General features: G+C 50.2%; 1 protein-coding gene across 3 annotated transcripts in view; it reads left to right on the top strand.

Annotated features, from left to right (window-relative positions):
- MOB2 (MOB kinase activator 2) overlaps positions 1 to 13,202 on the top strand; it is a 147,191-nt gene that overhangs the window by 126,040 nt on the left and 7,949 nt on the right. For all 3 annotated transcript variants that reach the window (XM_064163167.1, XM_064163166.1, XM_064163165.1), the window contains exons 2-3: positions 5,742 to 5,902; positions 7,565 to 7,658. In XM_064163167.1, coding sequence (XP_064019237.1) covers positions 5,742 to 5,902; positions 7,565 to 7,658 — 255 coding nt within the window. The remainder of the gene's footprint in view (positions 1 to 5,741; positions 5,903 to 7,564; positions 7,659 to 13,202) is intronic.

Here is a 13,202-nt window from a genome sequence, read left to right as displayed (position 1 = left end):
AAATGAACTCCATCTTTCTTGCATGCTATACAAATAGCTAAACCCACTGAATCACCAAGAAGTGGTTTTGCAGCTGCCCTGGCTCCTCTGGTACTGAATGGAGGAGAGGAGATTGTGGGTTGCTGGGGCAGGAAACTGGACAGCCTCTGAGAGGTCGTTCCTGAGCTGTCCAAACTGGTGTGACCTGCTGCTTCATTGTTCTCACTGGGACCTTGGCACTGGGACTCATAAATCTTAGCTCATAAAACTGTTTCCTTCCTGCCTGGAATGGGTTGAGGGCAGCCATAGCCACAGAGAACATTTCAAACCGGAATGTAGCTGATAACTTGTTTCCAGTAAAGTGCCACAGCAAAACCAGAGAGGTGAGAAGGAAATCTGTGAGCAGCTGGCCTGGCTTTCCTCACAAAGCTGGAGCCTTCTGTGGATGGCTTGGATCCCTCTGCCATGGGAGGACATTAGATGGAATCAGAGTCACAGAGTGTTAGGGCTTGGATGGAATCTCTGGAGGCCAAGTCCAAGCCTCCTGCCAAAGAAGGATCACTGAGGGCAGGCCACACAGGAATGCATCCAGGTGGGTCTTGAAAGTCTCCAGAGAAGGAGACTCCACAACCTCTCTGGACAGCCTGCTCCAGGCCTCCAGCACCCTCACACCAAACAGTGTTTTCCTCCTGTTCAGGTGGAACCTCCTGGTTCCAGTTTGTGCCCATTGCCCTTTGTCCTGTCACTGGGCACCACTGACAAGAGTCTGGCCCCATCCTCTTACCCCTCACCCTTTAGGTCTTTCTGAGCAGTCTTCTCTTTTCCAGGCTCCACATCTCAGGTCTCTCAGCCTTTCCTCATCACACAGACGTTCCAGTCCCTTCCTCATCCTCATAACCTCTGTTGGATACTCTTTAATCCTTGTCCCTGCCCTTTTTGAGCTGGAGAGAGCTTCCATGTTATTTTTTTTCACCTTAATCTGTTTTGCTCCTTTTCCTGTTCTGCTCAGATCCCACTTGATTCTTTGTCTAATGAAGGGAAGTTAAAGGGAAATCCACTTGAATTTTGCCTTCACTGGAATCCAACATTCAGCCTTCAGCACTGGAAAACATGGAAGCAGTGATGAGTTCTTAGAGATTGGCCTAAAAGACACTGAAAATGCTGGCTTAGTGCCCTTCTCATTCTGTCTTTTAGGGAACAAAGCCCCATCTCATATCACCAAGAGATGAGGTGTTGGCAGGAGCACTTCCCTCTCTAGCACACTTCAAACACAGCACCTGAAGAAAGGAAGCAATTACAGGGTGAAATTCAAAGGCCAAGGTAGTTTGAGATACCCATTAGTGTAGAGGCACACCTGGGGGAGGTGGATCCTGGGACTGCTGTTGAAGAGTGCAGGTTTTCCATGCATAGTTTAGTTAATGTACCCCCACTACTGCAGGTTACACAGCACAGGCTGTTCAGTGCTCAGCAAGGGCTAAAAAGTGAGGGGCAAGAGGCTGGGGCCAGACTCCTGTCAGTGGTGCCCAGGGACAGGAGTATGAGCAATGTACACAAACTGGAAGCCAGGAGGAAATCCTTATTTGCTGTGAGGTTGCTGGAAGCCTGCAGCAGGCTGCCCAGAGAGGTTGTGGAGTCTCTTTCTCTGGAGAGATTCCAAACCCCACCTGGCCACTGTGATCCTGGGCAAGCTGCTGTGGGTGCCCCTGCTTTAACAGGAGTGTTAGAGTAGATGATCTCCGGAGGTCCCTTCCAACCCCCACCACACTGGGATGCTCATGACAAAACCCATGGATGTTTGCTACAACTCCAAAGTGAGCTGAACCACGTTAGGTTGTGAAGCATGTCCATGTGGCTGATACTTCCTCAGCTCTGCCAGGCTGTTTCACATGTGCCCCTTTGCACACAAACCAAATCAGGTTAAACTGGAGCAGCTCCATGAACAAACTTGGAATTTGCAGCCTCTTTCTGCTGTGAAATGGGAAAAAATACTTTTATGGGTTTAATCTAAATTAATAGCTGGGTGGTGCTTTGAAGATGCTCCAAAGTGAGAGGGTTGTTTTTTTACACTAAGACACTACTGGGCATCTGCTCAAGAGGGAAATGAGAGTGAGAGATTAGAGAAGGATCTTTATTAAGTGGGATAGGATAAAAAAGCCAAGCAGGGAAATTGGCAGGTTTACTTCATCTTAACAAAGCAGTTAGAGTAGGGGAGGAAAAGTGGTCATGGCCCAGTGGGCTTGTCACTTGGTGGAGTGTCTCATGGAGCTCTTTCTCCAGTGAGATCCAGACCTCCAGCTGCTGTGTTTTCTCAGCTGTGCACAAGGCTGGGTATAAAAGCTCTCCTAGCAGCATTAGGGAACTCACTGTCTTCGGCTGGAGCCACTTTGCTGAGCCTCCTAGGATTTCAGACAAGTCACCTCTCTTCTGCCATCTCACATCATTTCTTCTTTGAATGTATTCCTGGGTGAGGCTTGGCCTGTGGCATAGTGTTCAGTGCAGTGCCTGAAACCAAACACACACAAACCTCTGCTGGGAGTTATCTCAGGGGTTGGTTTGTGCCCTGGTTTGCCTGTCAGTGAGAACTGATGAGTGCTGTCTCCTTGGCTTCCCTAGGGATGTTTCTTTCCTTAATTAGTAGTTAAGCACTGATAGACAGGTTTGGGTCTAACCTCTTGATGGACCTTCTCCAAAGGGCAGATTTAGACTGGAGATCAGGAAGAATTTCTCTTTATAGGGAGCATGGGGAGACAGTGGAACAGGTTGCCCAGGGAGGTCATGGATGCCTGCTCCCTGGAGGTACTCAAAGGCAGGCTGGATGAAGCCCTGAGCAACCTGGGCTAATGGGAGGTGTCCCTGCCTGTTCCTGCAGCTGCTTTGGAGCTCTGTCTGATCTGCCATGGATGTGATGAGACACATTTAGCAGAATTCTGTTCAGCTTTTTAGAGGCAGGCACAGGTAAAACATGAATCAGGACTTGGGTTTGCTTTAGAGTGCCCACAGCAGTGTCTGGAAAGGTACTGCCCTTTCTAGAGTAGAGCTGTTGAGGTTGGAAGAGACCTTTGAGCTCATCAGGTCCTTACAAGGCTTGGGCCATGCTGTGCTGTGTGCAGGTCATGGAAGGCTGCTGCCTGGAACAGTTTCTTTGGTCTTGCTTTAGCTCTCAGCAGCTGCACCAGGTTAAGAAGAAGTTTTTGCTGCACATGGTGATTTGCTACTCATGTCTGAGTGGTATGAGCAAATCCTTTGATACCAACCATGATGGGCATTTTGCAGGTTGGTGTTGAGAACCCTGAGTCAGAATCTTCTTTAAAGGCAGCCAAAGCTTTGGAAAGGGGCAGAGCACAGAATCCTTCTGAAAGGTGCTGTTTGAAGTGCTCCAGTTCCAGCACAAGGCAGTTGTGGAAAGACTTAGAGAACGTTGGAAAGAGGTGGAGTGGCTGCATGTTGCAGGCCTGAGAGGGGACTGATGCCTGGGTGGAAATGGGGAGGTTGGCTCTGTGAAAGGATGGTGCACAGAGGTTTGCTTTAGCTGACTTGTGGAACAGTCTTGAACTTTTAGTTTCTTTTCCTGAGCTGAGGGGAAGATGCTGAAGTGAGAACAAGGTGCACACTGCCCTTTTCTGCTCAGTGGTGGAAGGCTTGTCTCAGCCTCCTCTGTCTGGTTTCCTCCTGTGGTTTCCTCCACAGCCTGGCTCTGTGACAGACTCTCTTTGACCTCCTCTTCTCTCTCTCCTCCTCCTCCTCCTCCTCTAAAAAGACTGCTCTTAGCTGACGTGGCACTGCCCTAACCTGGGGCCCTTAGTTGAAGTATCCTGAAGTGAAGCAAAGACACAAGCTCTCATCTATCCAAACTACTTCTCAGTGATAACTTTTCATCCCCAGTGTCATTGATATGATTTCTCAAACCAGTCTCTGAAGCTGAAGGTATTTTCTGCATGATTGTTACTGGAATGGCTTTAAGCTTGAGGAGGGCAGATCAAGACTGGAGATTAGGAACAAATTCCTTAGAGTGAGAGTGGGGAGACACTGGAACAGGTTGCCCAGGGGGGCTGTGGATGCTCCTTCCCTGGAGATGGTCAGGGCCAGGTTGGATGAGGCCTTGAGCAACCTGGGCTGGTGGGAGGTGTCCCTGCACATGGCAGGGGGGTTGGAGCTGGATGATCTCTAAGGTCCCTTTTAATCCAAACCATTCTGTGACTCTATGAACTAGAATTTTCTGTTTAAAAAGCCTTATCCTTGAATGCCTAAATCCTGCTCCCTCCCAAAACAAGCCCAAGTCCACTGGATCCAAGCGGCTGAAAACAACCCCGTGTAAACCTAAAGAGTGCCTGTTGGAGGCCCAGCAAGTATGAAGGTGCTGTATGGGGTGTGCCAGGCTTGGTCTCAGCAGCACAGGAGTAAGGCAGCCTGTGCTGGGAATTAAGCAAATCAATAGCCTGGAGGGGGTTTGACTAGCTGAGGGCCAAGTGCATAGTTTCAACTGGATTTATGCTCGTGACTGTCAGGCTAAGGGAGTTTGAAGTCTTAACTTGAAGGAAGGGGTCAAGCATGTTGCTTCATCTGCTGTAAAATCAGACCTTCTCCTTGACTCTCCATCTCATCTCCAGTTCTGTCACAATCCCAAGTCAGTCTCAAGCCTAGCAAAGAATGTGTCAGAGTTTCTTTAAATACTTCTTTGAGGCTCTCCTGCAGCTCTTGCTTTCATGGACTGCTGTGTCTTGGCTGTAGGTTCTTCATGGTGAAGTTCAAACAAGAAGACCAGAACAGTTACCTGGCAAGCAGAAGCTGCTGGTCAAACTGAGGAACACATCTACACAAAGAGCCTTGTGCTGAGGAACATCTGACTTCACGTGTCTTAGAGCATCCCTGTGCAGAGCAGCTCTGAGAATTAGGCCAGATTATGTCATGAAATGTAGCAAACTTCTTGACAGCGAGGCTAGGGGACACTGCAACAGGTTGGCCAAGGAGGTCCTGGATGCCCCCTCCTGCAGTTGTTCAAGGCCAGGCTGGATGAAGCCTTGAGCAGCCTGGGCTAGTGGGAGGTGCCATGGCAGGGGCATCAGAACTGGATGATCCTGAAGGTCCCCTCCAACCCAAACCATACTATGATGCTTGGGTGGATCCAGCTACTTCTCTGTATTTAACTTTTTGCTACAAAAATCAACTGCTGGAAGGTGTCCCTGCCCATGGATGATCTTTAAGGTCCCTTCCAACCCACCCCCTTCTGTGAATCAATAAACTTACAGGGCTGGTGTCAGGGAGAACACAGGGCTGGAGCGTCAAGGAACCTGTAGCTGCGGCTGAGCAGTGCCAGCACTGTGTATGGAGGGAGCGTTTCTGCAGCTGAGAGCTGTCTGCTCATGGCTGTCTGCTCTTCCTGCCCCTCAGACTGCCCTTCTGCAGGGGACAGTTAGCTGCATGAAGCAGCAGATAGTTGGTACCCTGGCAGCAGAGTGGCTCCCCCAGGCACGTTGCCACCTCTGTTCACACAGGCGTAAAGAGAGTCTGCTGCTCTCCCAGGGGTTTGCAATCTAAACTGGCAGGGGAGCAGTGGAGTTGGAGCAGCTCAGGCTCAAGTTTCTTACCACCATTCAGAACTTCCAGTGCTGCTTGAAAGAAGTGACTGAGTTCAAAGAAACTGTCTTCTGCTGAGGGGAGGGAGGGCAGGAGGAGCAGATTCAGGGGTTGGGACAAACCTGCTTCGGGCTTGTTTGTCAGCACACGAAAGCTTAACCTTTCTTCTCCCTTTTCTGTCCTTGCAGGAAGTCCAAGGGAAAGCCAAACGGTAAAAAGCCAGCACCAGAGGAGAAGAAGCTTTACCTGGAGCCAGAATACACAAAATCCAGAATTACTGACTTTGAATTCAAGGAGCTAGTGATGTTACCCCGAGAGATAGACCTCAACGAGTGGCTAGCCAGCAACAGTGAGTACTGTGCTCCTGCAGCTCTGGGCTTGTGGCCACACCCAGGAAGGCATTCAGCCACTCTGCTGCCTTTTACTGTCCTCGGTGCTTAGCAAACCCCTCAGTGACTGTTTAACTTGCTCCAGAATGCATGTCACTACAGCTTGGGTAGTAATTAAGCTGTCCTGCCTGCAGCCCAGCCGTGCTCAGCAGTGTGGAAGCCTTGGTGTGCTTCCCTCACTGTGACACTGAGAGCATCGGGAGAGGTTTTTGATGCCCTTCTGAGGACCACCAGGGGGCTGAAGTGGCTGGCTCAGCATAGTTTTGGTTCAAGTGCTTTGGCTTCCAGAAGCATGGTGAAAATGTTTCTTTATTAAGACTTGTAGGTAGAGCAAGTTGTAGAACCATAGACCTGCCACCTAGTCCAACCCCTCTGTGCTCAGCAGGGACAGCTGCAACCACAGCAGGTTGCTCACAGCCCCAGCTGGCTCCTCAGATGGGGCAACTGCCACCTCTAGGCAACCTGGGGCAGGGTCTCACCACCCTCTCTGTCAAACACTTCTCCCTGCTCTCCGCTCTCAATCGCCTTTTTTTACTTCAAACCATCACCCCTTGTCCTGTTACAACAGGCCCTGCTCAAAAGTCTCTCCCCAGCTTTCTTCTAGGCCCCCTTGAGCAATGACAGGCCACCAGAAGGTCTCTCTGGAACCTTCTCTTCTCCAGGCTGAACAACCCCAACTGTCTCGGTCTGGCCTCACAGCAGAGCCCTGCCAGCATTGCCGTGGCCTCCTCTGGCCTTGCTCCAACAGGTCGCTGTCTGTGCTGTGCTGAGCACTCCAGGGCTGGCCCCAGCTCTGCAGGGAAGGGTCTCAGTAGAATACAGCAGAGGGGCAGAATCCCCTCCCAAATTATGCCTAAAGCCAGAAGTTTTGAAGTCTTCTGATTGGATTCCTTCTCCTCACTCCTCCCAAGCTTTGGAGGAATGACTCTGAATTTAAGCAGCAGCCAGGCAGTATCTGGGAGACGTGACTGAGGCTGTGACTCACTGTGTCTGTGCAGCTCAGGCCTGATTTAGTGCCTCCCTCTACTCCTGCTTCACCTGCTGGCCCTAACCTGCAGCTCTCACCCAATCCTGGTCACAGTTTTAGGTGGCAGGAGCAAGAAACTGCCTTAAACTGCACCCTAGGAAAGTTTGTGGTGACTCATTGAGCCCAAGTAAGGTGCCCTCCAAGGAGCATCAAGACACTAAATGATCTCAGGAGGGTTTTGTGCTGCTTAAGGTCGGGTTTCCAAGGAGATACATCATGAGAACTATTAATGCTGGTTTCCAGCCGCTGCCTGACTTCAAAAGAAGGCAGCAAATCGTTTGCCTTCAGCAAACTTGTAGCAGTGTTCTGCTGTAGAGGTGAGGCTGGTGATGGAGACACTTTCCAGTCTTGCTGCTTAGTGAGTAATAAGAGGTGATGCATCGTGGTGCTTTCATCTTCAATCAAAACAAGAGCTTTCCTCCTTTGGTTTGTACTTCATCATTAGGCTCATTTAGCTCAATCACGTTGAATGCAAGCTGCAGCCTGTGAGGTCACTTCATTTGCTCTGTGCCAGCAGAATTGTCTGGGGGATAAGCAGGGTTTGAAAGTGGTTCCCTTCTCAGTTTCTTCTTCCCTTTTGTGTTTTGTTTTTCAGCAACAACCTTCTTCCATCACATCAACTTACAGTATAGTACAATCTCAGAGTTCTGCACAGGAGAGTCGTGCCAGACCATGGCCGTGTGCAATACGTAAGTCCCTGCTTTCCAGCAGCTCCTTGGGTGGGGAGATGTTGGGGGTGGATGGCACTCAGCAAGTCTTTTGCAGCAGATCTTCACTTGGGGTGTGCCAGCTGCATGTCCTCTGCTCTTGCCATAGAGTCATATTAGTGTTTGGGTTGGAAAAGTCTTCTTAAGATCACTGAGTCAAACATTGACCTGATACCACCACAGACATTAAACCATGTCCTAGAGTGCCACATGCACAAGTTTCTTGAACACCTCCAGGGGTGGTGACTCCACCACAGGATCACAAGACATTAGGGGTTGGAAGGAACCCAAGGAGATCATCGAGTCCAGCCCCCATGCCAGAGCAGGGCCACACAACCTAGCACAGATCACAGAAGAACACACCCAGAGAGGCCTTGAAAGTCTCCAGAGAAGGAGACTCCACAACCTCTCTGGGGAGCCTGTTCCAGTGCTCTGGGACCCTTACAGGAAAGAAGTTCCCCCTTGTGTTGAGCTGGAACCTCCTGTGCTGCAGCTTCCATCCATTGCTCCTTGTCCTATCCCAGGGAGCAGTGAGCAGAGCCTGTCCCCGCAGTCCTGACCCCCAGCCAGTCCCCTCTCAGGCTTCTCTTCTCCAGACTAAACAGCCCCAGCTCCCTCAGCCTCTTCTCATCAGGCAGTGCTCCAGTCCCCTAATCATCCTCCTAGCCCTCTGCTGGACCCTCTCCAGCAGATCCCTGTCCCTCTTAAAGTGGAGAGCCCAAAATTGACCGCAGTATTCAAGATCAATTCAAGTATTCAACATTTACTTCCCTGGGCAGCCTGTTGCAATCCCTGACCACTCCTGCAGCAAAGAAATTGTTCCTAATCTCCAGCCTAACCCTCCCCTGGTGCAGTTCCAAATGCACTGAGAAATCTGGCAGGGGTGAGAGCTTTGAAAGTGTAGCATTTGCAGCTCCTCAGGCAGTGCTTGCGCTGCTGAGCTGCACTTCCCTAACCAATGTGGGAAGTTTTGGGTTTAACTTGAAGTGTCTAATTCCAAACAGTTTAGCATCTGCCTTCCTCTGCTCAGTGCTGCCCTGAGCCCATCTGAAAAGTGCTCTGTGAGTTCTCTAAATGTTTTAGGATTGCGTAGTGCTGAACTGGTGCTTCCTCTGGCACCATTTCAGGCCATTTCATGTCATTCCATCACCTGGCAGTAGGGAGCAGAGACCAACTCCCACCTGGCTCTGACCTCCTTTCAGGGAGTTGTGGAGGCCAACAGCCTCCTTTTCTCCAGGCTGAACACCCCAGTTCCCTCAGCTGCTTCTCACCAGCCCTGTTCTCCAGACCCTTCCCCAGCTTTGCTGCCCTTCTCTGGGCACACTCCAGCACTTCAGTGTCCTTCCTGGAGTGAGAGGTTTGAAACTAAACCCAGTATTTGAGGTGTGGCCTCACCAGCACCAAGTGCAGGGCACTCAGCTGTGAAGGGGGAGTGGAAATCTGGTTTGGTGGAGGGCTGTTAAGGATGAGAGTGTTAGTCTGTTCTGAGCTGGTTTTGAACAGTCAGATCAGAGGGCCAAATAGCCATGGCTCTTTGCAAGGGTGCTCTGTGACAGGATGAGAGGCAACAGACACAAACTAGCACACAGGAGGTTCCACCTCAATATGAGGCTAAGCTTCTTTACTGCAAGGGTGATGGAGCACTGGAGCAGGCTGCCCAGAGAGGTTGTGGAGTCTCCTTCTCTGGAGACTTTGAAAACCCGTCTGGATGTGTTCCCGTGTAACCTGCCCTAGGGCCTGCTTTGGCAAGGAGGTTGGACTTGATGATCTTCAGAGGTTGCTTCCAAGCCCTACCCATTCTATGATTCTGTGTGTTAGGGCAGAGGAGATGGAGGGCAAGGCAGAGCTGTCCTTACTAGTACTAGTGCTGGGATTCCATAGAAGGCTGGGGAGGATTGTGAGAACCTCAGAGGCTGCTTTTGGTAGCTGGAATGCTGACAGAGCACCAGGCCTCTGCTGGACAACCTCTAGGCTGATGTGAGCCACTGGCTGGCTGCCCAAGCCCCTGGGCACAGAGGACACAAGCGGCAGCTTTGCAGAGAGTGAAGGAAAACGTTTTGGTTTGGCACTTTCCCCTGTAGGACTCAGTAGAGTTTTTTCATGTTGACTAGCTGTCACTTCTGAAAGAAGGCTTTGTAGTTCCACTGGACATGGTGAGTAGAACAAAAAGTTACCATAAACTCTGCTCTTGATTAGCAGAGCCCAACAAGCAGCAATCTGAGATCCAGTTGAGTATGAATAAGCCTGTTGTGTTGTGGGGGTTTGGTTTTTTTCCCTCCAGCACATGTGCTGATAGTCCTTTTCTTCCCTCCTCTTGCATTTCCTGGGATTAATCTAGTTGAGATGGATTTGAAAGCAGAGGACTGAGCAGTTAATGTAGTGGTTCATCAAACAAACGTCCTAGGGAACATTTATAGTAGAGCCAAGGCTCTGTATTGTGTCTCAATTCCCTAGTGCTTGGAGAAGGAATCCTGGGCTGTGCTGGACACTTGAATCTCAGAGGCTTTCTCTGAGAGCACTCTGAGGAATGCAGAGTGCAGGGAGGGTATGTATTAGATGTTTTTTTGCATGTAAAAGTTGGAAAGATAAGTGTCAGGAGAGATTGAAAGGCAGTGCTGGAGCCTTTGAAAGCAGGCTGGAACAGAAAGCAATAAATCTCTGCAGGACCCAGATTTTATCAGGAGGAGACACGGTGTCTACAGCAGAAACAGGGATCAGCACAGCCACTACTCTGTTGAGTCTTGCTCCCAGGCTTTCCCAGGTTTTAACTCCTGCTGCAGGAGTGCTGGCCAAAGGGCTTAAGTCTTTAGCCACTTGCCCAGTGGCATCCTGGCCTGCACCAAAAGAAGCGTGGCCAGTAGATACAGAGAGGTGATTCTGCCACTCTGCTCTGGGGAGACCTCACCTGGGCTACTGGGACCCCCCCCAAGTGGGACATGGAGGAGGCCACTAAGCTGATCAGAGTGCTGGAGCACCTCCCCTGTGAAGGCAGACTGAGAGAGTTGGGGCTGCTGGAGAAGAGAAAGCTCCAGGAAGACCTTAGAACATCATTGCAATATCTGAAGGGGCCCTACAGGAAGGCCAGAGAGGGGCTATGGCGATAGGATGAGGGGCAGTGGTTTGAAACGAGCAGGGGAGGTTAAGGTTGCACGTCAGGAGGGAGTTCTGCACAGTGAAGAGTGGTGAAACACTCCAACAGGCTGCCCGGGGCCCCATCCCTGGAGACATTCAAGCTCAGACTTGCTGTGCCCCTGGGCAGCCTGCTCTAGTTGGAGGTGTCCCTGCTGAGTGCAGGGCTGGACAAGATGACTTTTGAGGTGCAACCTGTGTATGTGTAAATAGAGGCTAAAAGGAGCTGGGGGGCTGGGAAGCCACCTGAGTGCTACTCCAGCCAGTCCTCAGCAAGGCTCTGTGGAGCAGCTGACGCTGGAGCATAAAGAAAGGAAGTGCCTGTAGGCAGCTCCAGCTGCAGCCTGTGTTTTCAGTGCTGAGGACCCATAGCAGAATGTTCCTCTCCTTTGTTTTGGAAAACTGGAAAATTGGGCTGGTTGGGAATAACAGGAAGCATGTCTGCACTTGGGTGAAGCACTTGAAACGCTCTGTGTTTAGCTGAAGCATAACAAGCAAAGTACCTTCCTGTACTTGGGGGCAGATGACTGATCCCTGTTTGCAAACTCTGGGCTGTGTATTTCATCCTGCTCTTAAGGGTGCAGGGCTGGAAAACCACAGGGTGAGCTCACCCAGCTGCACCCTCAGCACAGCTCAGCTTGGAAAGGCCTGCTCACAACCCTGCGCTCAACCCCACTGACAGCATTGGATGGTCCTTATGTTCTGCCTTTCCCACCTCTTCCCTTTGGAGGCCAAACACCTCGATGAGACATGGAGACCTGCTCCAAGATGCTTATTTGTTCCTCTCCAAAGCCCTGTGTTGCTTCCCCACCTTCCTCTCTTTTAAATCTTACCCTAACAAATTAGCTCTGGAGATGTTGAAAAGAGGCAGAGATGTGGTCCTGGAGAATGTGGTTCAGCATCAGGCTTTACAGGGCTTGAGAATGGTTAGACTGGATGATCTTAAAGGTCTTTTGCAACTGAAACAATGCCGTGATTCCATGAGGGAAGGTAAGGACATGATTTAAAGAGTATCATCACCAAAAGACCAGAGTAGTCAGATGCTGATTGACTTGAGCAAACAGATCCCAGCTACAGAAGGTCCAGTGTGGAGTGTCCCTCAAGTACTTATTATTCCCATTTGATTGCCACAGAATTCCAGTACCTTGGGATCAGTTTGCCATGGTTTGCAGTGGAGACTGAGAGCCCTGGGGCTGTTTAGTGTGGAGAAGAGAAGACTGAGAGGAGATCTGATCAATGTGTACAAATACCTGAAGGATGGGTGTCAAGTAGAGGGGAGCAAGCTCTTTTTGGTGGTCAGCAGCAATAAGACAAGGAGCAACAGCTACAAACTGAAACAGAGAAGGTTTCACCTCAACATGAGAAGAAACTTCTTGACAGTGAGGGTGCCAGAGCCCTGGAAGAGGCTGCCCAGAGAGGTTGTGGAGTCTCCCTCTCTGGAGGCATTCCAAACCCACCTGGACGCATTCCTGTGTGAACTACCCTGGGTGATGCTTCCTTGGCAGGGATGTTGGACTGGATGAGCTCTGGAGGTCCCTTCCAGCCTTTAAAGTTCTGTGATGCTGTGACTTCTCTCTGGTATCTCAGTAGGAAGTTTTCTGTGTTCTGTTCCCTATGGCCAGTCCTCAAAGGTGTGTTCTGGATCTCAGCCTTCTGGTCAGATCTAAGGCAGGCTTTTGTATGGCTGAGCTGTTGAAGTGACAACCAACCTGTTCTCAGCTGTTGAGTTCCTTTGATTCAAATGCACAGCAAACAGACAGTCTTAAGTATAGAGGATTTGCTGGCAAAACAACCACCAGTTAAATATTTGAGGCAGGTTTGTCACATCTCAGAGGGGCTGCAGCCAAGTGCCACACTGCAGACAGATGCAGCTCACAGCCCTCTGCCAGACAGGCAGCAGAGCCATCTGCACACAACCAGGAGTAGAATTGCTGTCCAGGGTCACTGAGTGACATCTGACTAGAACAGATGGCAAGGTGGGGCACTGCCAAGAGAAATACCAGAATGGCCAGTTAGCCTCTAAAGGTAACAAGAGTGGCATGGATGTCACCTTGGGAATGCCTTCGTTTTGCTCATCTCTCTGTTTATCAGCTGCTGTAAAGCAGCTCCTGTATTTTTAACACAGGGGTTACTGTTTGGGTTGCTTTATAGCTTGTTACACAGACCAGCAGCACAGGCTGGAAACTGCTTTGTAGCTCATCTTTGGGTGAAAATTCTCCAAGTGCTACACTAAAACTTCAAGTGAGCTGAATATCTCAGAGCCTAAGTTCATGTGATGACAGAACTCCTGAGGCTAGGTTAAGAATGGATACAACCCTTTAGGCAGCCCACAGAGTAGAGTCAAAGGTCTCATTTTGGTCCTTAACTGATAACTAACTCCTTGTCACTCATCTTTTT

Source organism: Pogoniulus pusillus, chromosome 24, assembly GCF_015220805.1.
Source record: "Pogoniulus pusillus isolate bPogPus1 chromosome 24, bPogPus1.pri, whole genome shotgun sequence".
Lineage (NCBI taxonomy): Eukaryota > Metazoa > Chordata > Aves > Piciformes > Lybiidae > Pogoniulus > Pogoniulus pusillus.
Note: the sequence above shows the minus strand (reverse complement) of the source record. Positions and strands in the feature narration are given on the sequence as shown.